General features: G+C 49.1%; 1 protein-coding gene across 1 annotated transcript; it reads right to left on the bottom strand.

Moving 5' to 3' along the window:
• Nucleotides 1-644: 644 nt before the first annotated feature.
• Nucleotides 645-25560, bottom strand: psmb9a (proteasome 20S subunit beta 9a). The gene is made up of 6 exons (XM_043677902.2): nucleotides 25239-25560; nucleotides 15681-15748; nucleotides 11562-11693; nucleotides 10048-10177; nucleotides 4996-5137; nucleotides 645-817 (listed from the first exon to the last, which is right to left on the bottom strand). The coding sequence occupies exons 1-6, from the start codon at nucleotides 25290-25292 to the stop codon at nucleotides 690-692; spliced, it is 654 nt and encodes a 217-aa protein (XP_043533837.2). The 5' UTR covers nucleotides 25293-25560; the 3' UTR covers nucleotides 645-689.
• Between the last annotated feature and the right edge of the window lie 438 nt (nucleotides 25561-25998).

Raw genomic sequence — 25998 nt, 5'->3', positions numbered from 1 at the left:
ACAATTCCATCTGGTGACTCCCTCTACACCCTCTCCCGTACAATCCCATCTGGTGACTTCCTCTACACCCTCTTCTGTACAATCCCCTCTGGTGACTCCCTCTACACCCTTTCCTGTACAATTCCATCTGGTGACTCCCTCTACACCCTCTCCCGTACAATCCCATCTGGTGACTTCCTCTACACCCTCTTCTGTACAATCCCATCTGGTGACTCCCTCTACACCCTCTCCCGTACAATCCCATCTGGTGACTTCCTCTACACCCTCTTCTGTACAATCCCCTCTGGTGACTCCCTCTACACCCTTTCCTGTACAATTCCATCTGGTGACTCCCTCTACACCCTCTCCCGTACAATCCCATCTGGTGACTTCCTCTACACCCTTTCCTGTACAATCCCCTCTGGTGACTCCCTCTACACCCTCTCCCGTACAATCCCCTCTGGTGACTCCCTCTACACCCTCTTCTGTACAATCCCATCTGGTGACTCCCTCTACACCCTCTCCTGTACAATCCCCTCTGGTGACTCCCTCCGCACCCTCTCCTGTACAATCCCGTCCTTACTATTGTGTGGTGACCTGAAAGCACTGCAAGGCTCGATGGTCTGAATACTCGACTCCTGTTCCAATGAATGAGGATGCTGGGCTTCGAGAGCAGCAGGAATTTATTGAGGAGTGGAAGATACATAGTGTCATTCATCATGGAATGCTGGCAACTTGTTGCCAGGAATGATATTGTGTTCAGTGCCTTTCTCCGTGATCGTTGTAAGGTACACCACTCCTCCACTCGACCCGTCTCTCCCGATAGCCAGTGAAATTGCTGTAATACAGAGGGACAGTGTGGTCAGTGACAATCCCAGTGTAATCGCTGTAATACAGAGGGACAGTGCGGTCAGTGACAATCCCAGTGTAATCGCTGTAATACAGAGGGACAGTGCGGTCAGTGACAATCCCAGTGTAATCGCTGTAATACAGAGGGACAGTGCGGTCAGTGACAATCCCTGTGTAATCGCTGTAATACAGAGGGACAGTGCGGTCAGTGACAATCCCAGTGTAATCTCTGTAATACAGAGGGACAGTGTGTTCAGTGACAATCCCAGTGTAATCTCTGTAATACAGAGGGACAGTGTGTTCAGTGACAATCCCAGTGTAATCGCTGTAATACAGAGGGACAGTGTGGTCAGTGACAATCCCAGTGTAATCGCTGTGATACAGAGGGACAGTGTGGTCAGTGACAATCCCAGTGTAATCGCTGTAATAGAGGGACAGTGTGGTCAGTGACAATCCCAGTGTAATCGCTGTAATACAGAGGGACAGTGTGGTCAGTGACAATCCCTGTGTAATCTCTGTAATACAGAGGGACAGTGTGGTCAGTGACAATCCCAGTGTAATCGCTGTAATACAGAGGGACAGTGTGGTCAGTGACAATCCCAGGGTAATCGCTGTAATACAGAGGGACAGTGCGGTCAGTGACAATCCCAGTGTAATCGCTGTAATAGAGGGACAGTGTGGTCAGTGACAATCCCAGGGTAATCGCTGTAATACAGAGGGACAGTGTGGTCAGTGACAATCCCAGGGTAATCGCTGTAATACAGAGGGACAGTGCGGTCAGTGACAATCCCAGTGTAATCGCTGTAATACAGAGGGACAGTGCGGTCAGTGACAATCCCAGTGTAATCGCTGCAATACAGAGGGACAGTGTGGTCAGTGACAATCCCTGTGTAATCTCTGTAATGCAGAGGGACAGTGCGGTCAGTGACAATCCCAGTGTAATCGCTGTAATACAGAGGGACAGTGCGGTCAGTGACAATCCCAGTGTAATTGCTGCAATACAGAGGGACAGTGTGGTCAGTGACAATCCCAGTGTAATCGCTGTAATACAGAGGGACAGTGTGGTCAGTGACAATCCCAGTGTAATCTCTGTAATACAGAGGGACAGTGAGGTCAGTGACAATCCCAGTGTAATCGCTGTAATACAGAGGGACAGTGCGGTCAGTGACAATCCCAGTGTAATCGCTGTAATACAGAGGGACAGTGCGGTCAGTGACAATCCCTGTGTAATCGCTGTAATACAGAGGGACAGTGCGGTCAGTGACAATCCCAGTGTAATCGCTGTAATGCAGAGGGACAGTGCGGTCAGTGACAATCCCTGTGTAATCGCTGTAATACAGAGGGACAGTGCGGTCAGTGACAATCCCAGTGTAATCTCTGTAATGCAGAGGGACAGTGTGGTCAGTGACAATCCCAGTGTAATCGCTGTAATACAGAGGGACAGTGCGGTCAGTGACAATCCCAGTGTAATCACTGCAATACAGAGGGACAGTGCGGTCAGTGAGAATCCCAGTGTAATCGCTGTAATACAGAGGGACAGTGCGGTCAGTGACAATCCCAGTGTAATCGCTGTAATACAGAGGGACAGTGCGGTCAGTGACAATCCCAGTGTAATCTCTGTAATACAGAGGGACAGTGCGGTCAGTGACAATCCCAGTGTAATCGCTGTAATACAGAGGGACAGTGCAGTCAGTGACAATCCCTGTGTAATCGCTGTAATACAGAGGGACAGTGTGGTCAGTGACAATCCCAGTGTAATCGCTGTAATGCAGAGGGACAGTGTGGTCAGTGACAATCCCAGTGTAATCGCTGTAATACAGAGGGACAGTGTGGTCAGTGACAATCCCAGTGTAATCGCTGTAATACAGAGGGACAGTGCGGTCAGTGACAATCCCAGTGTAATCGCTGTAATACAGAGGGACAGTGCAGTCAGTGACAATCCCTGTGTAATCGCTGTAATACAGAGGGACAGTGCAGTCAGTGACAATCCCAGTGTAATCGCTGTAATACAGACGGACAGTGCGGTCAGTGAGAATCCCAGTGTAATCGCTGTAATACAGAGGGACAGTGCAGTCAGTGACAATCCCAGTGTAATCGCTGTAATACAGAGGGACAGTGCAGTCAGTGACAATCCCTGTGTAATAGCTGTAATACAGAGGGACAGTGCGGTCAGTGACAATCCCAGTGTAATCGCTGTAATACAGACGGACAGTGCGGTCAGTGACAATCCCAGTGTAATCGCTGTAATACAGACGGACAGTGCGGTCAGTGACAATCCCAGTGTAATCGCTGTAATACAGAGGGACAGTGTGATCAGTGACAATCCCTGTGTAATCGCTGTAATACAGAGGGACAGTGCGGTCAGTGACAATCCCAGTGTAATCGCTGTAATACAGAGGGACAGTGCAGTCAGTGACAATCCCTGTGTAATAGCTGTAATACAGAGGGACAGTGCGGTCAGTGACAATCCCAGTGTAATCGCTGTAATACAGACGGACAGTGCGGTCAGTGACAATCCCAGTGTAATCTCTGTAATACAGACGGACAGTGCGGTCAGTGACAATCCCAGTGTAATCGCTGTGATACAGTGAGACAGTGCAATCAGACCAGACCAGAGAGTGTGATACCCTGCATCATGCCCCTGAGGTTAGGAGCCTTTTGCTGAGAGACCGCCCTGTGGTTTGACAGGGAATGGATAGCTACCTGTTCCCTGCTTGTCCTGTCTCCTGTACGATATCCTGAGGAACTCCCCTGAGGCTCCGGGTCCCACCAGCTGTTCATTTGGCTCACAGAGCCAGAGGTGGATGGACAAGGTTTCCGAGAGTTCAACAGGATCCAGATCTGGGACATGGGGCCCCGTCGGTCTCCGTGAAGGTTAAGCCACGCACGGACGGTTTGAAATGAAGCTCCCAAAGGCTCCCCCGGGCCTCAAAAACCTTTGTTCCCTTATGTGAATCAAGCCCTTCCTTGAGTTGGAATGGCACATTGGGAGGTTGAATAGTGGAGCAGGGTGGGGAGCGATCTGTGGGATGTGGCAGGGTTTGCAATATTCCAATGCACTTTGTTCATCAAACGGAAAGAAACGAAAGCATTTGCATATTGCCTTGCCCAACCACAGCATGTTAAGCAGAGCGCTTTACCCCCAGTTAAATGGCTCTTGTTGGAAATATTGCAGTCACTGTGGGCACAGCCAGCTCGTCCTTCTGGCACTGTCAATCTGATTATAAAGGAGGTGGAAATCGTGGGCAAGGGATTGGAAATCTTGCCCTGGCATCCTTAACCTCCAGCTGAGAGGTAGTTGGGGGGAGGGGTCTTGGTTTAATATCTCAGCTCTTCAGACAGTGCAGCACTCCTTCAGCACTGGCAATCAGAGTTCAGCCCCTGAGGTGACTGCAGAGACAGCGGTGTTACCTACTGAGCAGCAGCTCAATCCAGGATCTGGATATCCCTTGGCTGCATCCGCCCCTTCCACAGTGAGGTCAACAGGAGCTTCGGAAACAGGGAGGTGACAGCAATTTATTGACAGCGTGTCATCGACAGGACGTGATAGAGACAGCTTTGAACGAGTGCTGAGAAAGGTACAGGAATTGACAGGGTCAAAGAGCAGATTAGGGATTGCACTGCGAGAAACCAGCCTCAGAGGGAAACTCTGTTCAGGTAATAAGGACAAAATATTCCAAAATGTTTTGAGTTTTACTCCAATCTGCAGCTTTGAAAATGGAGTGGGATTTATTCCCTAAAGCATGGGAACAGGCCATTCAGCCCAACCAACCCAGACCCATTCCCCTACACCTAACACTACGGGGCAATTTAGCGTGGCCAATTCACCTTTGGACTATGGGAGGAAGCCAGAGCACCCGGAGGAAACCCACGCAGACACGGGGAGAATGTGCAAACTCCACACAGACAGTCACCCGAGGCTGGAATTGAACCTGGGATACTGGTGCTGTGAGGCAGCAGTGCTAACCCCTGAGCCACCGTGCCGCCTGATACAAGCAATATTGACTATTGCTAAAACTATTCATGAAAGTCTTTTGTCATGCACTCATCTGGACAACTTGTGAGAAAATCCGATACTGAGAAAATATCTTTTACTTTAAGTGATACTCGATTTCTGTGCTACTAATCATTTTTGTTGTTAACCCCAGTCGCGCTGTGTGTTCTCACCGTTAGTTACAAACGCCAGGCACTCGTCCTTGCTCATCCCTTCTTTGTATGCAGCATCGACGTATCCATAAATGTAAATGCTCCCTGAGCCCCCGACAGAGAATGGCTGTCGGATAATCATCCCTCCAAGAGTCGCATAGACCTGGATTGGGAGTGGGGACAGCACAGCTCAGTAACACTTCAAAATAGTTGTTCAAGACAAAAATATGTTTTGTGAATTCCGATTTCTTTTGATGGACAGGCAGGAAAGGTGATGAGAGTAATGAAGTAAATGTATTATATTAATTTTTAAAAGGTATTTGAGGATAGAGGAGCAGCAACAGGCCATTCAGCCCATCCAGTCTGCTCTGCCATTCAGCGTGATCATGGCTGATTGGATCATCCTCCTTTTAGGAGAGAGTGAGGAATGCAGATGGTGGAGAGCAGAGCTAAAAAATGTGTTGCTGGAAAAGCTGAAAATAGCCTTTTAGAATCATAGAGGCATAGATATGTACAGCATGGAAACAGACCCTTCGGTCCAACCCGTCCATGCCGACCAGATATCCCAAACCAATCTAGTCCCTCCTGCCAGCACCAGGCCCATATCCCTCCAAACCCTTCCTATTCATATACCCATCCAAATGCCTCTTAAATGTTGCAATTGTACCAGCCTCCACCACTTCCTCTGGCAGCTCATTCCATACACGTACCACCCTCTGTGTGAAAAGGTTGCCCCTTAGCTCTCTTTTATATCTTTCCCCTCTCACCCTAAACCTATGTCCTAGTTCTGGACTCCCCAACACTAGGGAAAAGACTTTGCCTCTTTATCCTATCCAGCCCCTCATAATTTTGTAAACCTCTATAAGGTCACCCCTCAGCCTCCGACGCTCCAGGGAAAACAGCCCCAGCCTGTTCAAACTCTCCCTACAGCTCAAACCCTCCAGCCCTGGCAACATCCTTGTTAATCTTTTCTTAACCCTTTCAAGTTTCACAACATCTTTCCGATAGGAAGGCGACCAGAATTGCACACAATATTCCAACAGTGGCCTAACCAATGTCCTGTACAGCCGCAACATGACCTCCCAACTCCTGTACTCAATACTCTGACCAATAGAGGAAAGCATACCAAACACCTTCTACACTATCCTATCTACCTGCAACTCCACTTTCAAGGAGCTATGAACCTGCACTCCAAGTTGACCATGTTGACTATCCCTAATCAAATTATTCCTCTCTAGATGATTATAAATCCTACCTCTTATAATCCTTTCCAACACTTTACCTACAATCGAAGTAAGGCTGACTGGTCTATAATTTCCAGGGCTGTCTCTACTTCCCTTTTTGAACAAGGGAACAACAGTTGCTATCCTCCAGTCTCTGGCACTATTCCTGTAGATAATGACAACATGAAGATCAAAGCCAAAGGCTCTGCAATCTCCTCTCTGGCTTCCCAGAGAATCCTAGGATAAATCCCATCTGGCCCAGGAGCTTTCTCTATTTTCACACTTTCTAGAATTGCTCACACCTCCTCCTTATGCAGCTCAATCCCATCTGGTCCAATAGCCTGCATCTCAGTATTCTCCCCGGCAACAATACTGAGTAAAAATCTCTCTATCTCAGCCCTGAATATACTCACTGACCCACCCTCACAGAAGAGAATTCCACAGATTCACTCGTCTCTGGAGAGAAGTAATTTCTCCTCATTTCTATCATAAATGTGCGATCCCTTATTCTGAGATTATATGCTCTGGTCCTGGACTCTCCCACAAGGGGAAACAGTCTCTCCGTATCTCCCCTGTAAAGTCTTCGAAGATATTTCAAGTCATTTTGCCTGTCATTTTTGTAAATTCCAATGAGTACAGGTCTAGTCAACTCCACTTCTCCTGATGAGACAGTCCTTCCATACCTGGGATTAGCCGAGTGAATCATCTTGCCTTGGTGAAGGAGACCAAAACTGTTGACAGTATTCCCGCTGTGGTCTGTCTTGTAGCTTGTATAGTTTCAGCAAAACCTTCCTATTTTTATACACCATTCCTTAGATTAGATTCCCTACAGTGTGGAAACAAGCCCTTCAGCCCAACCAGTCCATACCCACCCAGACCCATTCCCCACACTTACCCATGACTAATGCACCTAATTTAGCATAGCCAATTCACCTGCCCTGTACATGTTTGGACTGTGGGAGGATACCAGAGCAAGCCCACGCAGACACAGGGAGAATATGCATACTCCACACAGACAGTCTTCCTGAAACTGGAATCGAACCTGGGACCTTGGTGCTGTCAGGCAGCAGTGCTAACCACCAAGCCACCATAGATTCCCTTAGAAACAAAAGCCAACATTACTTCTGCCTTCCCTGTCACCCGCTGAACCTGGATGCCTGCTTTTCCTTCAGATGAAAGGTGACACTTATTGATGGCAAGAACCTGCATGTGGAGTCTTCCACCATGAAGAGGCAGTGGTTCCCACCTGATTGCGGCTGAGTTTAAACTCTCCCGCTCTTTTCACCTTCCGTCGGTGTATCTGAGGGACTTACACATCGGTAATCCACCAGTTTCAGGCACACCTTCCATCCTCTTCCCGGCCTGAGCTTTTCTATGGCAGTGTGGATGTTGCTGGCATTGGAGGCCCATCCCGAACTGCCCTTGAACTGAAAGGCTGGCTGGACAGTTCAGCGGGCAGTTGAGGGTCAACCATGTCACTGGAGTCACGTGAAGGCTTGGGGCAGCAAACGTCCTTCCCTGGAGGACACGTGAGTTTTGGCAACCATCTAGCGATAGGTTCCTGGTCACCATCACTGCTTCGTGCGTGTTCCAAGTGGGTATTCATTTGAAATTAAATCCTACCCGCTGTCTGAAAACGTGGAAAACAGTCGGCCATTCAGCCCGCTCTGCCATTCAATACTATCACAATTGGGTATCCATTCAGGGAATCTGTTTCCACTTTCTCCCCATACCTTCGGCCTAAGGTCGAGATATAAAATGGCGGGATTTGAACCTGTGTCCACACACCATTAGCCTGGGTCTCTGGATGACCAATCCAGTGACAGCACCACAACATTGCTGACTTGCTCAAAACCTGGAGCTCAGAAACATTTCAGCATTGAACGCGTGTAGGCCGCTTGGCCACTTCAACCTGTTCTGCCATTCGATAAGATTGTGGCTGATCTGATTTTAACTTTAGCTCTACATTACTGCATCTTTCATCCCCTTCGTCATCGAGAATCGATCTACCTCTGCCATAACAAATAAGTAAAGATAACCCACTGCCTTTTGAGGAAGATAATTCCAAAGTCTCCCAACCCTCTGAGAGAGAAAATCTGTTTCCCCATCTCAGCGGGCGACCACTGAGTTTTAAAACTCCCTCTCTACAACATAAGGCAAAAGTCAGCTGGGTTTCATCAAGGGGAGGTCATGCCTGACAAGTCTACGAGAATTCTTTGAGGAAGTAATGAGCATGACCAAGGAGAGCCAATGGATGGTATCTACCTGGACTTCAAGAAAGCCTTTGACAATGTGCTGCACAGGAAGCTACTGAGTAAGATAAGGGCCCATGGTGTTAGAGGCTAGGTGCTAGCATGGATGGACGCTTGGCTGTCTGGCAGAAAGTGTCGAGTGGGGATTAAAGAGTCCTTCTCAGGATGGCAGCTGCTGACGAGTGGTGTTCTGCAAGGGTCAATGTTGGGGCCATAACTTTTCACTTTATACATTAATGATCTAGATGAAGGAACTGAGGGCATTAGAGGGACAGGTAGCATTGAGGAGGCGGGGAGGCTGCTGAAGGATTTGGACAGGTTAGGAGAGTGGGCAAAGAAGTGGCAGATGGAGCACAACATGGGAAAGTGTGAGGTTATGCGCTTTGGTAGGAAGAATAGAGACATGGACTGTTTTCTAAATAGGGAGAAGATTCAGAAATCTGAAGTGCAAAGGAAGTTCTAGTCCAGGATACTCTCAAGATAAACTTACAGGTTAAGTTTGTAGTTAGGGAGGTAAATGCAATGATGGCATTTATTTTGAAAGGATTTGAATACAAATGCAGGGATGTACTTCTGAGGCTCTATAAGACTCTGGTCAGACCACATTTGGAATATTGTGTGCAGTTTTGGGCCCCATATCTCAGGAAGGATATACTGGCCCTGGAGCGTGTTCAGAGTAGGTTCATGAGAAGGGTCCCAGGACTGAAAAGCTTAACATACGAGGAAGGTTTGAGGACTCTGGGTCTATACTCAATGGCGTTGAGAAGGCTGAGAGGGGATCTAATAGAAACATGCAGAATACTGAATGGCCTTGACAGAGTGGATGTTGGGAAGATGTTCCCATTGGTAGGAGAGACTAGTAACCAAGGGCACAGCCTTAGAGTAAAGGGAAGACATTTTAAAAAGGAGATAAGGAGAAACGTCTTCAGCCAGAGAGTGGGGAGTCTATGGAATTAATTGCCACAGAAGGCTGTAAAGGCCAGGTCATTGAGTATATTTAGGACTGAGACAGATAGGTTCTTGAGTATCAACGGGATTCAAAGGTTATGAGGAGAAGGTGGGAGAATGGGGTTGCGAAACCTATCAGGTCAGGCAGCATCCAAGGAGCAGGAGAATCGATGTTTCGGGCATGAGCCCTTTTTCAGGAAAGATAAAGCTCACGCCCGAAACGTCGATTCTCCTGCTCCTTGGATGCTGCCTGACCTGCTGTGCTTTTCTAGCAACACATTTTCAGCTCTGATCTCCAGCATCTGCAGTCCTCACTTTCTCCTCTGCGAAACCTATCAGCCAAGATTGAATGGTGGAGCAGAGTCGATGGGCTGATTGGCCTAATTTCTGCTCCAATGTCTTATGGTCTTAGGGTCAAAGAAAAGCAGGATTAGTGGGAAATGAACCGGAGTGCGGATCTGAGCTATACAGTTGAAGCCAGACCAGAATGTGTCGTTCAGAAATTGTACTGCATTTTCTCTGGGATTTTCAAATGGAGGATGGAGCACTTCCTTGTTTATTAATTACGAGATCGAAACCACTGTGGCTTGTCCAAAGGAGAAAGGCTGGTGGCAGTGGGAGACCCGTAAGTGTGGTTCATGCCCAGGTACCTGTCCCTTCTTCTTCCTGTCCCAACCAGCGACGATCAGGTGAGCTGACAGCTCCTCCTTGTACTTGTAGCTGATGTTCTTAACGATGGAGGCTGCAGCTCGCACCAATGGGGCATCTCCAGTCTCAATGCTGAAGGACAGAAAGGAGCACATCTTGTTCAGCCAAGGCATAGAGAGCTGCTTGCTGTGTCTGCTGTGAGAGTTACACTAGGAATCACAGCCCCCCACCCCCATCCCGCCTTGTTCACACCAGCCCGGGGCCAAGGACTCACCCTTATACCCGCAACCCCCCCACCCTGTAAACATACAGGAGCCTACTGGATGCTGGTCAGTGAGAAATGTTTGCTGGTCCCTGTGGAGGGTCTCTGCTGGTCCCAGTGGGAAATCTTTGGTCCCAGTGGGGAATATCTGCTGGTGGTAGAGAGAAATCCTTGGGCTCAGCGGAGAATTTCTGCTGGTCCCAGTGGAAAGTCGCTGCCAGTTCCAGTCGGGAATCTCTGCAGGTGCCTGTGGGAATCCCTGCTGGTCCCAGTGGGGAATCCTTGGTCATAGTGGGGAGTCTCTGCTGGTCCCACTAGGGAGCCTTTGGGGGTACCAGTAGAAATCTCTGCTGGTCCTAGAGTGGAATTTTTGCGAGTCCTGGTGGTAAATCTCTGGTCTCACTGGGCTGTCTCTGGGACCACTGGGGAGTCTCTGGTCTCACTGGGGAGTCTCTGGTCCCAGTGGGGAGCCTCTGGTCTCACTGGGGAGTCTCTGGTCTCACTGGGGAGTCTCTGGTCCCAGTGGGGAGTCTCTGGTCTCACTGGGGAGTCCCTGGTCCCAGTGGGGAGTCTCTGGTCTCACTGGGGAGTCTCTGGCCCCAGTGGGGAGTCTCTGGTCTCACTGGGGAGTCTCTGGTCCCAGTGGGGAGTCTCTGGTCTCACTGGGGAGTCCCTGGTCCCAGTGGGGAGTCTCTGGTCTCACTGGGGAGTCCCTGGTCCCAGTGGGGAGTCTCTGGTCTCACTGGGGAGTCCCTGGTCCCAGTGGGGAGTCTCTGGTCTCACTGGGGAGTCCCTGGTCCCAGTGTGGAGTCTCTGGTCTCACTGGGGAGTCTCTGGCCCCAGTGGGGAGTCTCTGGTCTCATTGGGGAGTCTCTGGCCCCAGTGGGGAGTCTCTGGTCTCACTGGGGAGTCTCTGGTCTCACTGGGGAGTCTCTGGCCCCAGTGGGGAGTCTCTGGTCTCACTGGGGAGTCTCTGGTCTCACTGGGGAGTCTCTGGCCCCAGTGGGGAGTCTCTGGTCTCATTGGGGAGTCTCTGGTCTAACTGGGGAGTCCCTGGTCCCAGTGGTGAGTCTCCCGTTCCAATGGGGAGTGTCTACTGGTCCCTGTGGGAATCTCTGCTGGTACCAGTGGGGATGTTTAGGAAGTTGTAATTGCATTGCTGTAGCAGTCTCTGTCAAAATATAAAAACCATGTTTGACCTGGAGCTGAATGTGTGAGCAGTCGGTTCGATGAAGAAACGGCAGAGATCGCTACCTGTGTAATTCCAGCTGGTAGTTGACGGAATCGGCGATAGCCTGGGCATCAGCAGCTGAACCTGACAGGGCACAGTAAATCCGATCGTGCAGCGGGGAGAGCTTATTCATCACACGGTTACAGATCGCCTCTCTGTGGGCACACAGGAAACATCGTCAACCTCCTCTAACCCCCAGGGCAGTGCCTGACTTCCCCCACCCCCTCAACTACCCAACAGCAAGGAGACTGTGTGAGCAGATGGCACAGGCTGGCACAGACTCGCACTGAAACCCAGCCACTTGTTCGATTGCAATCTCGGAGCTCAGTATAAAAGCTGACCCTGGATCGTTGTCTGGGGACTGCATGGTGAGGGCAGATTTCGACCCACCCTGGCCACTTCCCCCAAAGCATGGCAGTGCCCCCAAGCCTCACCCTACCCCCAGAATAGTTAACGGGGAGAAAGCAGGAACAGGGGATTGAGTTGGATGATCAGATTCAAAGGACTGACTTTTATTTTACAGGATGCAGATATCTCTGGCTGGGCCAGCATTTATTACCCAGAGGGCAGTTAAGAGTTAACCACATTGCTGTGGGTCTGGAGTCACATGTAGGCCAGACCAGATAAGGAAGGCAGATTCCTTTCCTAAAGGATATTAGTGAACCAGATGGGCTTTTTTCCAGCAATTGACATTGGGTTCATCTTTATTATTAGACTTTTAATTCCAGATTTTTTTTTTCCTTGAATTAAAACTCCACCATCTGCCACAGTGGGATTTGGACCTGGGTCCTCAGGATATAACAAAGGCTCTAGATTAATAGTCAAGTGATAATCCCACAAGGCCATATTCCAGCTCCTGAGCTTACCCTGTTCCTGTTTTCTATGCTTCTGTGAATGTAGTCCAGAGTTAATACTGTTTCAGGCCTCTCCCTCAGAGAGGGTGTTTTTACAGTCTCCACCATCATAGACAGCCAGCCAGGAATCCCTTCCCACTTCCCCTCGAGTCACGGCAAACAAGGAACTGCCAATCAGACCATCAAACCTGCTCCTGTGGTCCAGCTGCTCCGATGTCAAGGTTAAAGCGAGGACTGCAGATGCTGGGGATTCGAGATGAGTGTGTGGTACTGGAAAAGCACAGCAGGTCAGGCAGCATCCGAGCAGCAGGAAAAATCGACGTTTCGGGGCAAAAGCCCCTTCATCGGGAATGCAGAATGCATCAGAATTCCTGATGAAGGGCTTTTGCCTGAAGCATCGATTCTCCTGCTCCTCGGATGCTGTGCTTTTCTAGCACCAGACTCTTTGCTCTGATTGTCAACTCCAATCCACATTCCCACCTATTCCCGATACCCTTTCAACCCCCTTGTTTAACACGAATCCAACCAGCTGTACCTTAAAGATATTCAAGGGCTTCAACTTCCACCCCGCTTTTTTATTGCAGGAAGAGAGATCCAAAACCTCTCAACCACTGGAGAAAAAGGCCCCTTCTCATTGTGTTAAATGGTATTTGTGGTTAAACAGTGAGCCCCCCCAGGGAAACATCCTCTCCACCGTGTCCCTGTCAAAACCCCATGAGGGTCTTCGATGTTTCAAACAAGTCATTGCAGAGTCAGCAAAGCAAAGCAGGATCTCCCCCAGGCTGAGGGACCAAGCTTAGACTCCGAGGGAGAGAAAGAGAAAGAGAGAGAGAGAGAGAGAGAGGGGGGCTGGCCATCCTGTGTATCAGGCCTGCGTTGCCTCTTTGACATATTGTTCCTGTCAAGCCCTTTCCCCTGCCCTTCTCCTGTAGCCCTGGGCATGATAAATAGCAGTTGTATTTTAAATAAGGCTTTGGAAAAGGGTCTGTAGAGAGAGAAAAAAAAACGAGGTGAATGTTTCAGGACCGTAACGTAGCATCGTGAGGCTTCTGAGCAGGAGTAGGCCACTCGGCCCTTCGAACCCATTCTGTAGTTCTATAAGACCGTAGCTGATTAGATTGGGTCTCAGTTCCACGCCCTCCTTAACCTTTAGTTTCCTTGTCAGGCAAGAGTCGACCTAACCTGGTCTCGAAGGGCATGTTGAAATCCCAGCCATCATTATTTTTAAGCGGACGACATTCTCCAAGAGATAAAAGTTCTCCTCTTCTTTGTGTTATCGGGGAGATCTCTTGTTTTTAAACAATGTCTCCTCGTCCTCCCCTCAACCATGGGGAAATATCCAGTTCCCACAAGATCTCCCACATTTCAATAAGATCACCTCTGATGCTTTCAGTTGCCAATGGATATCAGCCTAAGCTGTTCCAAAATTCTTCATAAAGTAAGTGCGTCATCCAGGAATGATGGGATGGTGGGAATCTGGAACTCACAGTCTGTAAGGGTGCTAGAGGGAGAAACCTTCATAACATTTAAAAACTTGTGCACTTGTGATACCAAGGCAATGGGCAAAGTGCTGCGAAATGGTCAGGTGCAGACTTGATGGGCCGAAGGGTCTTTTCCTGTGCTGCAGACCTGGAAGGCTGTGTGAACCTGCTCTGGAAAACAGGATACCAAATCCATTCGGAGCGATCTTTCATCAGAACTGATGGAAATGGGAAAGGTTTTGAGACAAGGGATGGAGGAGGGGGTGTTATGGGGGAAAGGAGACAGGATGGAGCCAAGGAGAGGATCAGTGATGGAGGGATGGAGGGCAGGCGAGGTTAAGTAACACAGGACTTCACAATGTAGCAGCCCAGGAGGTTGCTGATGGACAATGTAAAGGGACAGCAGATATACCCAGCCGAGGTGTAAGCTGGGCACAGACAGCCATGGAAGGGATAAGGTGAGAAATTGGATGACAGTGATCTAACGGTTCAGTTAGTTGTTTTGTGTGCGTATGTGTTGCCGTATAAATGTCTCCTTTCTCAGTATTTATCCAACTACCTTCGAAAGAGTTCACTCCCACATCCCAGTGAGTTGTCCCTCTGCCTGAGAGTTTTGTACCCCTCTGTTTTCCCACCTCCCACTCTCTGGAACACTTTCCTCCCTCACTCCGTCAAACCTGTTGCTGATGTTGAGCAGCTCAGTGGAACCGCTCCTTCCCCAGCTCGCTGCACTGTGCGTGTCGTCCCCATCGTGCCAGTCTCCTCACCGCTCTGTGTCAGGCCCTGGACTGAGACCCGCCCTGTCACTCACCAAGTGGGGCCTGAGCCCATCATCGAACGGGAGGGAAAAAGAAAGGCAGCGTGAGGGGCGGGGGGGGGATATGAGGGAAAGAGAGAGGAATGTGAGGGAAAGATGAAAAGGGTAAGTAAGGGAATGAATGAGGGAACATGAGGGAAAGGGAGAGAACACAGGGTAATGAGGAAGGGAACGTGAGGGAAAGAGGGAGGAAGGTGCTAGAAAGGTGGAGGGAAAATGAGAGAACTGTGGAGGGAATGAGGGAGGGAATATTAGGGAAAGGCAGAGGCAATGTGAAAGGTGACCATGAATTGTAAAGTCTGATCTGGTTCACTCATGTCCTTTAAGGAAGTTAATTTCAGTCCTTGCCTGGACTGGTCTACATGTGACTCCAGACCCACAGCAATGTGGGTGACTCTCAGTCTGAAATGGCTGAGCTCTCAGTTCGAGGGCAGTCAGGGGTGGGCAGGTAGTTAGGCCCAGCCAGAGCCTCCCACACTCTGTGAAAAATTTGAGTTGACCTGCAGTGAGGGACTGGGAGTGGGGGAGAGGTTGGGTGCAGAGTGCCAACACTGTCAGAGATACTGATCTTTGGCTGGGACTCCATACTGCACCCTCTCAGTTGGAGCCCAATTCAGAACAGGCCATTTGGCCCATCAAGCCTTCTCCACCATTTAATACTATCAGGGCTAATCGGATTTTCCACACTCCTTGATAACCGTTGAGCTCGTCCTCTTGGCATCTCTCAGGGAATTGTACGGCAGTGGAACATCAGGGCCTGACCTGAGATTCAGGATGAAATTTAATCCCTCAGCTAAAACTGACCACCTCGCAATTTGTCGGAGCTTACTGCACCCAGTGCCATGTTCCCACACCAGAGCACACCGTTGGTTGTGAAGTCATTTGGGAGAATCCGGTGCTATGCAGATGCCCGGTTATCTGACTAGAAGAGGAGGACACCGACAGAGGTGGTGGTGGGGGGGAACGAGAGTATCGATGTGAAGTACTTACCCAGTAGAGACACGGGAATCAGAACCAATCACCACCCCGCCATCGAACTCCACTGCCATTATCGTGGTCTGGAACAAGAGGAATCAACTGGTCTGCACCAACAACAACACCCGAGCTTCTCAACTGATAATACCAATGTGCATTTATATAGTGGCTTTACTGCAGTAAACTATCTTAAAGGATGTTATCAAACACCACTTAAAGAGATGCAACAGTGACCAAAATCTGAATCATAATCTCATAGAAATTCATTGAACAGAAGGAGGCCATTCAGCCCATCATATGCTGAATAGGTCCTTATCCCAGTTTCTAACTCTTCAACCGCTGGAAGTGCATTCCTGAGTGGGTTTGAATTGTAGCTGAAAGCTGTGTGGGCAGCACCAGCTAACAAGCAGCACAGCCAGTGGCACTGCGTACAGACTGGCACCATAACAGAACTGGGTCCAAAACCAGTGCTACTGGTGGAAAGAACATTTATTTTAGAGGATTAATATATGGTTTGAAAAACAATAACCTGACTCTCATGGTAAACATTGTATAAGGAGCTCCTTGAACAAGCAGTGTAGGGTGCAGACAAACTGGAGTCCAGGGACTTTGTATTCAGATTGGTCTATGGACTGGTGACCAGGCCTTTAAAGGCCTTTGCCTGTCAATATCCACGTGATTTGTTCTCAAGCAACTGAACAGCTTGGGCCAGTGAACTAGATATCAAGAGAAGTGATCAGATCTCTAACAAGCTGAGGAGCTCTCTCTCTCTCTCTTTTCTGTACTAAGCCACTTCAGATGTGTAGAAAAACAGTTTATGTTTCCTTCAGCAGTTGCTGCAAGCTTGACTTTTAATTGATAAGTCCAAGAGCATTTGCATGTGAACCAGCCACCCTGTGTCTCCTGCAAACCAGTGGAAAATGAAGGCTGTGAAGAAACCTTCAAAGGCTTCAGGGCAAGAACGAACTCAACAGGTCTTGTGAGCAAAGGCAACGGACTAGTTTTCCCATCATTCGTGACTTGTTTGTATCCTGTCCGCGTGTGTGTAATGGGGAGTTTAGAAGGGGATTAGAGTTTTAATTTATGGCAATTACAGGCTGACAGTTTCTAACCATTTACCTGAAGCTAGAGTTTACTTATCATAAATAACTATTCTTGTTCATGACCGAAATCTGGTTTTCTCCCGGCCTGAACTTAAAAATCAGATAAATTGCAGAACATTGCATACGTTATAAAACCTTTAACTGTTGTGATGATCCCTGGAACAGTGGGTGCTGGTGTCTAGCGCACTAGCCCAGTGATGGCTGACACTAGCCCCACAATCAGAACTGCGTTTGAAGTGTTAATGATGTCAGGACTTGTATTCCAGGTCCCTTCACCAGCTTTACTTGCTGGCCTTAAATTCCACCCTATACTGGTCAATCACGGGTATCAGTACAAAACCCCCTCTCCCCCCACCACTCCCCCTCCCAGGGACATATGTGCCTGTGGTGGGTAGCCTGCCAACCTTCTAGGTGGGGGGGCGGGGGGTGACCATGGGTGGGTGCACACCTTATTTTACATGCACCCCTCCGCCTCATGCCCCACCATTATCCCCAATGAAAACACACACGCGAGGAGTAGTCTGTTTGGATTCTAGCCCCCACCTCATCTCCCACTCCAGCAGCTCCAGATGTGCACTTATAGAGTTATAGAGATGTACATCACGGAAACAGACCCTTCGGTCCAACCCGTCCATGCCGACCAGATATCCCAACCCAATCTAGTCCCACCTGCCAGCACCCGGCCCATATCCCTCCAAACCCTTTCTATTCATATACCCATCCAAATGCCTCTTAAATGTTGTAATTGTACCAGCCTCCACCACTTCCTCTGGCAGCTCATTCCATACATGTATCTATCTCCCACCTTCTATTGTGTACTGCGTTGTCTTGTTGTACCTGCCATTACTTCTATCCATCTGACCAGCCCATTAAAATCTCCCTGCAGTCCATGGCTTCCCTCCCCAGTATAAAACATATGGTCAATACCTCACTGAGGGCCCGAACATTACTGATTAAATTACTGCACTCCCTGGGGTTTAGAGGAATGAGTGTGATCAGGGGTCAGTGCTGAGCCCTCTACTGTTTGTTATCCATATCAATGATTTGGATAAGAATGCACAAGACATGATAAGTAAGCTTGCAGATGACACTAAAGTAGGAGATATTGTGAACAGTGAGGAAGGTTATCAGAAATTACAGCAGGACCTTGATCAGCTGGGGAAGTGGGCCGAGAAATGGCAAAGGGAGTTTAATGTAGATAAGTGTGAGGTCTTCCATGTTGGAAAGTCAAATCAAGGTAGGAGTTTCATGGTGAATGGTAGGGCCTTGAGGAGTGTTGTGGAACAAAGGAATCTTGGAATTCAGCTTCATGGTTCTGTGAAATTGGAGTCACAGGTAGACAGGTCAGTGAAGAAGGATTTTAGCACACTGGCCTTCATCAGTCAGGGCACTGAGTATAGAGGTTGGGAAGTTATGTTGCAGTTATACAGGACATTGGTGAGGGTGCACTTGGAGTATTGTGTTCAGTTTTGGTCACCTTGCTGTAGGAAGTGTATTATTAAACTGGAAAGAGTGCAGAAGAAAATTACAAGGATGTTGCCAGGACTCAATGGTCTGAGTCACAGGGAGAGGTTGGACAAGCTAGGATTTTTTTTTTGAGAGCATAGACTGAGAGGGGGATTTGATAGGAGTGTATTAGATCAGGAGAGGCATGGATAGGGCAAATGCACTCAGTCTTTTTCCCACGATTGGGGAATCGGGGACTAGAGGGCATCAGTTAAAGGTTAGAGGGGAAAGAGTACAAGGGAACCTGAGGAGCAACTTTGTTACACAGAGGGTGGTACACATATGGAATGAGCTGCCAATGGAAGTGGTTGACATTTAAAAGGCATTTGGACGAATGCATGGATAAGAAAGGTTTAGAAGGATATGGGCCAAGTGCAGGGAAATGGGTTAGTGTGCATGGACATTTTTGGTCAGTATGGACCAGTTTGGGCTGAAGGGCCTGTGTCTGTGCTGTAGGACTCTATAACTCTACTACAGGTAACCTGATTGAAACATGTAGGGGCAGCTTAATGTTGAAATGGTGTTTACAAAGGCATCTGCAATATTGGCATCCATTTCAAGAAGGTTAGTGCACAAGTGCAGGGATGTACTGCTGAGGTTGTATAAGGCTCTGGTCAGACTGCATTTGGAATATGGTGAGCAGCTTTCTGTCCAGCATCTCAGGAAGGATGTGCTAGTATTGGAAGGGGTCCAGAGAGGTTTACAAGAATGATCCCAGGGACGTAGGACTTGTTATATGAGGAGTGGTTGAAGACTCTAGGTCTGTTAACGATAGAGTTTAAAAGGATGGGGGCAGGGGGTTCTGATTGAAACTTACCGACTACAGAGAGGCCTGCATGAGTGGACATGGAAGAGCTGTTTCCACTAGTAGGAGAGATGAGGACCCCAGGACACAGCCTCAGAGTGAGGCAGAAGCTACGATCGTTGAGAACTGGAATGAAGGGGAGACTTTCTTCAGCCAAAGAGTGGGGGGTGTGAATCTATGGAACTCATTGCCACAGAAGGCTGTGAAGGCCAAGCCTTGAGTGTACTTAAGGCGGAGAGAGATAGGTTCTTGATTAGCTCGTGGATTGAGGGCTATGGAGAGAAGGTTTTTTTTTAGATTAGATTAGATTACTTACAGTGTGGAAACAGGCCCTTCGGCCCAACAAGTCCACACCGCCCCGCCGAAGCGCAACCCACCCATACCCCTACATTTACCCCTTACCTAACACTACGGGCAATTTAGCATGGCCGATTCACCTGACCTGCACATCTTTGGACTGTGGGAGGAAACCGGAGCACCCGGAGGAAACCCACGCAGACAATGTGCAAACTCCACACAGTCAGTCGCCTGAGGCGGGAATTGAACTCAGGTCTCTGGTGCTGTGAGGCAGCAGTGCTAACCACTGTGCCACCGTGCCGCCCAAAGGTGAATGGTAGAACAGACTCCTTGGGCTGAATGACCTAATTCTGCTCCTCCATCTTACAGTCTTATACTTTGTCCAAGGAAGCAGTCTTCCGTTAAAGACAGAGCTGAGGGGGTATTTCTCCCTGGCTATTACAGCAATTCATTGCTATTCCAATGTCACCAGCCGTCACAGTGGGATCTGACTCCATGCCCCAGGAACATTAGCTTGGGCATCTGAGATCGCCAGCTCAGTAATCCCACTACCTGTCCCTCCACTGATCTCAGATTTAGTTTGAGGACATTTCTGCTGATGCCCCACTGGGTGGCAAGTAAACAGCGTGACAGTGGTGAGGTCGAACTGGGTCTCATCAGTGTATAGTCCCACATGAGAGGCAATGGTGAGTTTAACTTGTGAGTTCCACACCTCAGATAGGGAGGGAGAGTGAGAAGGCATCACAGCCACACTGTTGGTATTACTCTTCATTGCAAACCAGCCTTCCAGCCAACTGAGCGAACCAACCTAGCCATTGGTGTATGTGTGAAAACCAATGCTCAGAGGATGTCACCAATGGGTGGGCACTGTGATGACAGATGGGAAGATGCCAACAATAGGGAATACTATAGGTCATGGTGCAGGGGAACACAGGACAGTTACATCAATACTTTCTGTTTGTTACTGTGTATTCCAGCATTATTGATACATTGCAGTTTGTAACGAATATCACAGTAACCTGTTCATTTTGCTACTGTATTCCTCCGATGAGCTGGAAACACTGGATTCCAGCCTGAGCAATAGCCAGCCTAATCTATAGCATAAATAAGGCCCTTCGGCCCATCGACAGGACACCAGTCAAAGAAACCACCAAACTGTTTGAATCCCATTTTCCATTACTTATCCTGTACTCCTATGTGCCTTGGCTATGTAATTGCCTGTTTAAATACTTCCTCAATGTCTTAAAGGTTTTAGGACTGGAGGGGACAGACCTCTGGACTGTCCAACTGGGTGCGATCTACCAGCCCCTGGTCTGATAGAACACCCTGCTCCTTTCTTATAACCACTTGTGCCATTTGGGCATTGCTGGTGGGCCAGTGTTTATTGCCCCTTGTGAAGGTGGTGGGGAGCTGCCTTCTTGAACCGCTGCAGTCCGCCTGCTGGGGGCTGACCCACAATGCCATTTGGGAGAGAAGTTCAGGACTTTGATCCAGCGACACTAAAGGAATGGCAATGTATTTCTAAGTCAGGGTGGTGAGTGCCTTCCTGGGGAACTTGCATGGGATAGCATTCCCAAGCACCTGCTTCCCTTGTCCCTCTGGATGGAAGTGGTCGTGGCTTTGGAAGGTGCTGTCTAAGGATCTTTGGTGAATTTCTGCAGTGCATCTTGTAGATAGTACACACTGCTGCTACTGAGCGCCGGTGGGGGAGGGATTGAATGTTTGTATATGTGGTGCCAATCGAGCTTTGTCCTGGATGGTGTCAGGCTTCTCGAGCTGCACTCATCTAGGCAAGAGGGGAGTACTCCCTCACACTCCTGACTTGTGCCTTGGAGATGGTAGATAGATGTTGTGGAGTTAGGAGGTGACTCTAGGCTGTCACTTCAGAGCAGGAGAATTGCCATCATTTCCTAAGGTTTATTGACTTATTTGTTCATGAATCATGGGAGACGCTGGCTGGGCAAGCATTCTTTGCCCGTCCCTAGTTGTCCTGGAGAAGGTGTCTTCCTGAACCACTCTGGTATATGAAGTATGGGGATTAGAAGATCATATTGAAAGCAGAACAGGCTCGAAGGGCTGATTGGCCTTTCAGTTTCTATGTAGGAACACTGCCACTATTTTTAGGAAGGGAGTCCCAAGATTTCAATACACCAGTGATATATTTCTAAGTGAGGGCAACTGGCTCCAGTATTGTACCCGGGTCACCAGCTCTGCGGTGGGACAGGACCTATCCAGAGATGGTGATGTCTGGGATATTGTCGGTGAGGGCTGGTTCCATGAGCATGACTATGTCAGGATGCTGCTTGCCTCGTCTGTGAGACAGCTCTCCCAATCTTGGCAATAGGAGCAGCACTACGCCCTGGGCCTTGAGCATGCTGTGTCAGTGCCTCAATATTTCTGCTTACATCTCATAGTCCTCAACTCTGCTGTGGACCAGAATCCTGTCGAACTCAGCCTCAGATATCCTCAAAGGCCCAGCTTCCTCTCCTCACTGGGGGAGAGAGTTCCAAACACTAACGCTTTAGGGCAGCACAATGGCTGAGTGGTTAACACTGCTGCCTCACAGCAGGGACACGGGTTCAATTGCAGCCTTGGGTGACTGCATGTGGAGTTTGCACATTCTCCCCGTGTCTGCATGGGTTTCCTCCCACAGTCCAAAGATGTGCAGGCCTGGTGAATTGTTGAAACTTTATTGCTGGAACAGCACAGCAGGTCAGGCAGCATCCAGGGAACAGGAGATTCGACGTTTCGGGCACAGGCCCTTCTTCAGGAATGAGCAGAGAGTGTTCAGCAGGAGAAGATAAAAGGTAGGGAGGAGGGACTTGGAGGAGGGGAGTTGGAAATGTGATAGGTGGAAAGAGGTCAAGGTGAGGGTGATAGGTCGGAGTAGGGTGGAGGCGGAGAGGTCAAGAAGAAGACTGCAGGTCAGGAAGGCGGTGCCGGGCTGGAAGGATCCGGCTGAGACAAGGTGGGGGGAGGGGGGATGAAGAAACTGGTGAAGTCCAAGTTCATCCCCTGCGGTTGGAGGGTTCCCAGTCGGAAGATAAGACGCTCCTCCTCCGACCGTCGGGTTGTTGTGGTTTGGCGGTGGATGAGTCCAATGACCTGCATATCCTCGGTGGAGTGGGAGGGGGAGTTGAAATGCTGTGCCACAGGTTGGTTGGGTTGGTTCGTCCGGGTGGCCCAGAGGTGCTCCCTGAATCGCTCCGCAAGTAGGCGGCCTGTCTCCCCAATATAGAGGAGGCCACACCGGCTGCAGCGGATGCAGTAGATGATGTGGGTGGAGGTGCAGGTGAATCTGTGGCGGATATGGAAGTTTCCCCTGGGGCCTTGGAGAGAAGTGAGGGGGGAGGTGTGGGCGCAAGTGTTGCACCTCCTGCGGTTGCAAGGGAAGGTGCCGGGAGTGGTGGTTGGGTCGGTGGGGGGTGTGGATCTGACAAGGGAGTCGCGGAGGGAGTGGTCTCTACGGAAAGCTGATAGGGGAGGGGAGGGAAATATATCCTTGGTGCTGGGGTCTGTTTGGAGGTGGCGGAAGTGACGGCGGATGATGCGCTGTACATGGAGATTGGTGGGGTGGTAGGTGAGGACCAGTGGGGTTCTGTCCTGGTGGCGGTTGGAGGGGCGGGGCTCAAGGGCGGAGGAGCGGGAAGTGGAGGAGATGCGGTGGAGGGCACCGTCGACCACGTCGGGGGGGAAATTGCGGTCCTTGCGCCCACACCTCCCCCCTCATTAAAAAGTCTAACAGGATTGGACAGGGCAAATATAGGGAGGATGTTCCTGATGACCAGGGAGTCCAGAACCAGCGGTCACAGTCAAAGGAGAACAGTAGGCCATTTTGGACTGAAATAAGGAGAAATGTCTTCTCCCAGAGGATGGAGAGCCTGTGGAATTCTCTACCACAATAAGCAAATGGGGCCAAAATATTGAATGTTTTCACAAATGAGTCACGATAATTCAGAGGGTGAAAGGGTGTGAGAGAGAAATTAGGAACAGGGGACTGAGTTGGATGATCAGCTTTGATTATCTCGAACGGGGGAGGAGACTTGAAGGACCAAATGAACGTCTCCTATTTTAGAATGAGAATTCCTACAGTTTGGAAACAGGCCCTTTGGCCCAACAAGTCCACACTGAGCCTCCAAAGAGTAACCCAGACCCATATTACTCTATATTTCCCCTAAATAATGCACCTAGCCTGCACATCCCTGGATACTATGGGGCAATTTAGCATGGCCAATTCACCTGACCTGCACATCTTTGGATGGTGGGAGGAAACCGGAGCACCTGGAGAAAATCCACAGAGACACGGGGAGAATGTGCAAACTCCACACAGACAGTCGCCCGAGGTTGGAATTGAACCGGGATCTCTGGTGCGGTGAGGCTGCAGTGCTAACCACTGAGCCACCATGATGCCCCTGCATATGTGTCTAACCTCCAACAGTTTAAAAGACATTTGGATAAGTACATGAACAGGAAAGGTTTGTAGGGATATGTGTTGCTGGAAAAGCGCAGCAGGTCAGGCAGCATCAAAGGAGCAGGAGAATCGACGTTTCGGGCATAAGCTCTCCTTCAGGAATTCCTGAAGAAGGGCTTATGCCCGAAACGTCGATTCTTCTGCTCCTTGGATGCTGCCTGACCTGCTGCGTTTTTCCAGCAACACATTTTTAAGCTCTGATCCCCAGCATCTGCAGTCCTCACTTTCTCCTTGTATAGATATACGGTAGGACGGGAGGGACTAGTTTAGTTTGAGATTATGTTCGGCAAGGACTGGTTGGACCAAGGGGTCTGTTTCCCTGCTGTAAGATTCTATGACTCTGTGACTCTATTGGCCTAGCATTCTCAGTCTTTCCTCATAAGACAAACCCCCTCATCAAGATTCTTAGTGGAGTTGACGAGGTGGATGTGGAAACGTTGATTCCCTTTGTGGGAGAGTCAAAGAGCAGGAGGCTTCATTTCAGAATAAGGGATCGCACATTTAAGACAGAGATAAGGGAGGATTTTTTTCTCTCAGAGGGGAGTGTATCTGTGGAATTCCTTGCCACAGAGTTGTGTGTTAAGTAGATTCTCAGGGCTGAGACGGACAGATTTTTAATCAGGACGAGAATTAAAGATTACAGAGAGAAGGCAGGAAAGTGGAGTTGAAGATGATCAGATCAGCCGTGATCTCATTGACCGGGAAAGCAGACTCAGTGGGCTGAATGGCCTGTTTCTGCTCCTCTGTCTGATGGTCTTAAGGATACTTACTCACAGCAAAACCATTCAGTAACATCATAGGAAAATTGAAAAATAAAATTGCATTTTAACCATTTCAAATGTTGCAGATGACTAGGAGTAACCAGAGGTTGTTTCAGTTCGAATGAAGGTGACACCAGTTGGTTAATAGTCGACCTCCTCAGCCATGGAGGATGCGCCAGGGTGGGGTGAGGGGCAGGGGTGGCACTGAGGTGGCAGCTCACATGGTCAGGCCTCCAGGGCAGTGTCAACGTGGAGTTGGTAACCTTCAGTGTCACTGAGTCCAATTCCCTCCCAACAGCACACACCCGTGGACTGCAATGGCTGAATATGGCCATCTTCCGCCATCTTTACAAGGGGCAATTAGGGAATAGCAAGACATACTGGGCCATGGATGCCAACATTAATTCAAAAAGCTCCCTCCCCGGCCACAGTCATTGCTTAGTAAAGGGTTCAGTGAACAGCAACAGGGTTTCCTCTCAGCCAGCATTCCCGTTTCCTCCCTCCAGGGGCACTGGCTGGCACTGGGAAGGCTGCACTGACCTTGGAGCTGGGGAGGGGGGTTTCAACTCTCTCGGTTCCTCGGTGTCTGCAACAGTCTGAGGCAGAGCTCCTGCCTCAACTCTCACTCACCCCTGTCTTGACTTCCGACGAGGTACATCCCGGATTCCTGGAATGCTGGAGCATCCTCTCGATTCCCGTCCACGTTTCGCCCTCCTGAACCTGGAGTGTTCTCTCCTGGACAGGGAGACTGCTTTTTCAGAGAGTGAATGGGAACCTGCTGGCTTCGAGTCTCTCAGGAACTGCTTCCTGCTCAGAGTGAAACAGAAACTAAAGCTGCAAGACTTTCAACAGAAAGATATTCCTAAAAGCACAGCGCCCATACAACTGGTCAAGAAACAACTGGATAGTTTTCAATCCTTATCAACTTTCAGGAGATTTTTCTCTAACTGTGCTGAACTCAGAAGTGATTTACACCCCCACAGAATTTTATCACAAAAACCATCAAGTGTTACATTCAGAATTGCAATTTGAAACTACCTCTCCATCTTGTGGTCAAAACTAGGAATTGAAATATTTCAAATATGAATTGTATTTGGCATCAAAGAGAAAAAAAAAATGCCTTGATGTCAAATGCCACACTTAATATGTTTCTGTTTATAAACGGAAATGTGTATTGAAACCTCCAGGTTAAAATAATAAAGCCTCCTAGAATAAACTAAGACTGACAGATGAGAAAAGGCAATGAGCTGCCCCCTGTGCCGTGGCAGAGATTGAGACACAATCGCCTCAGACTGCTCACACAGAGACAGGCTGCTTGTTCCAACAGCCCAACAGACACAAGCCAAATGCAAAGGTGGATCGAGAAAGTTACCGGTGTCTCAGCTTCGAA

Source organism: Chiloscyllium plagiosum, unplaced genomic scaffold (genome assembly GCF_037043375.1).
Source record: "Chiloscyllium plagiosum isolate Xiang-an unplaced genomic scaffold, Cpla_swu_hap1 HiC_scaffold_35, whole genome shotgun sequence".
NCBI classification, from domain to species: domain Eukaryota; kingdom Metazoa; phylum Chordata; class Chondrichthyes; order Orectolobiformes; family Hemiscylliidae; genus Chiloscyllium; species Chiloscyllium plagiosum.
This window is presented reverse-complemented; position numbering and strand designations above follow the sequence as displayed.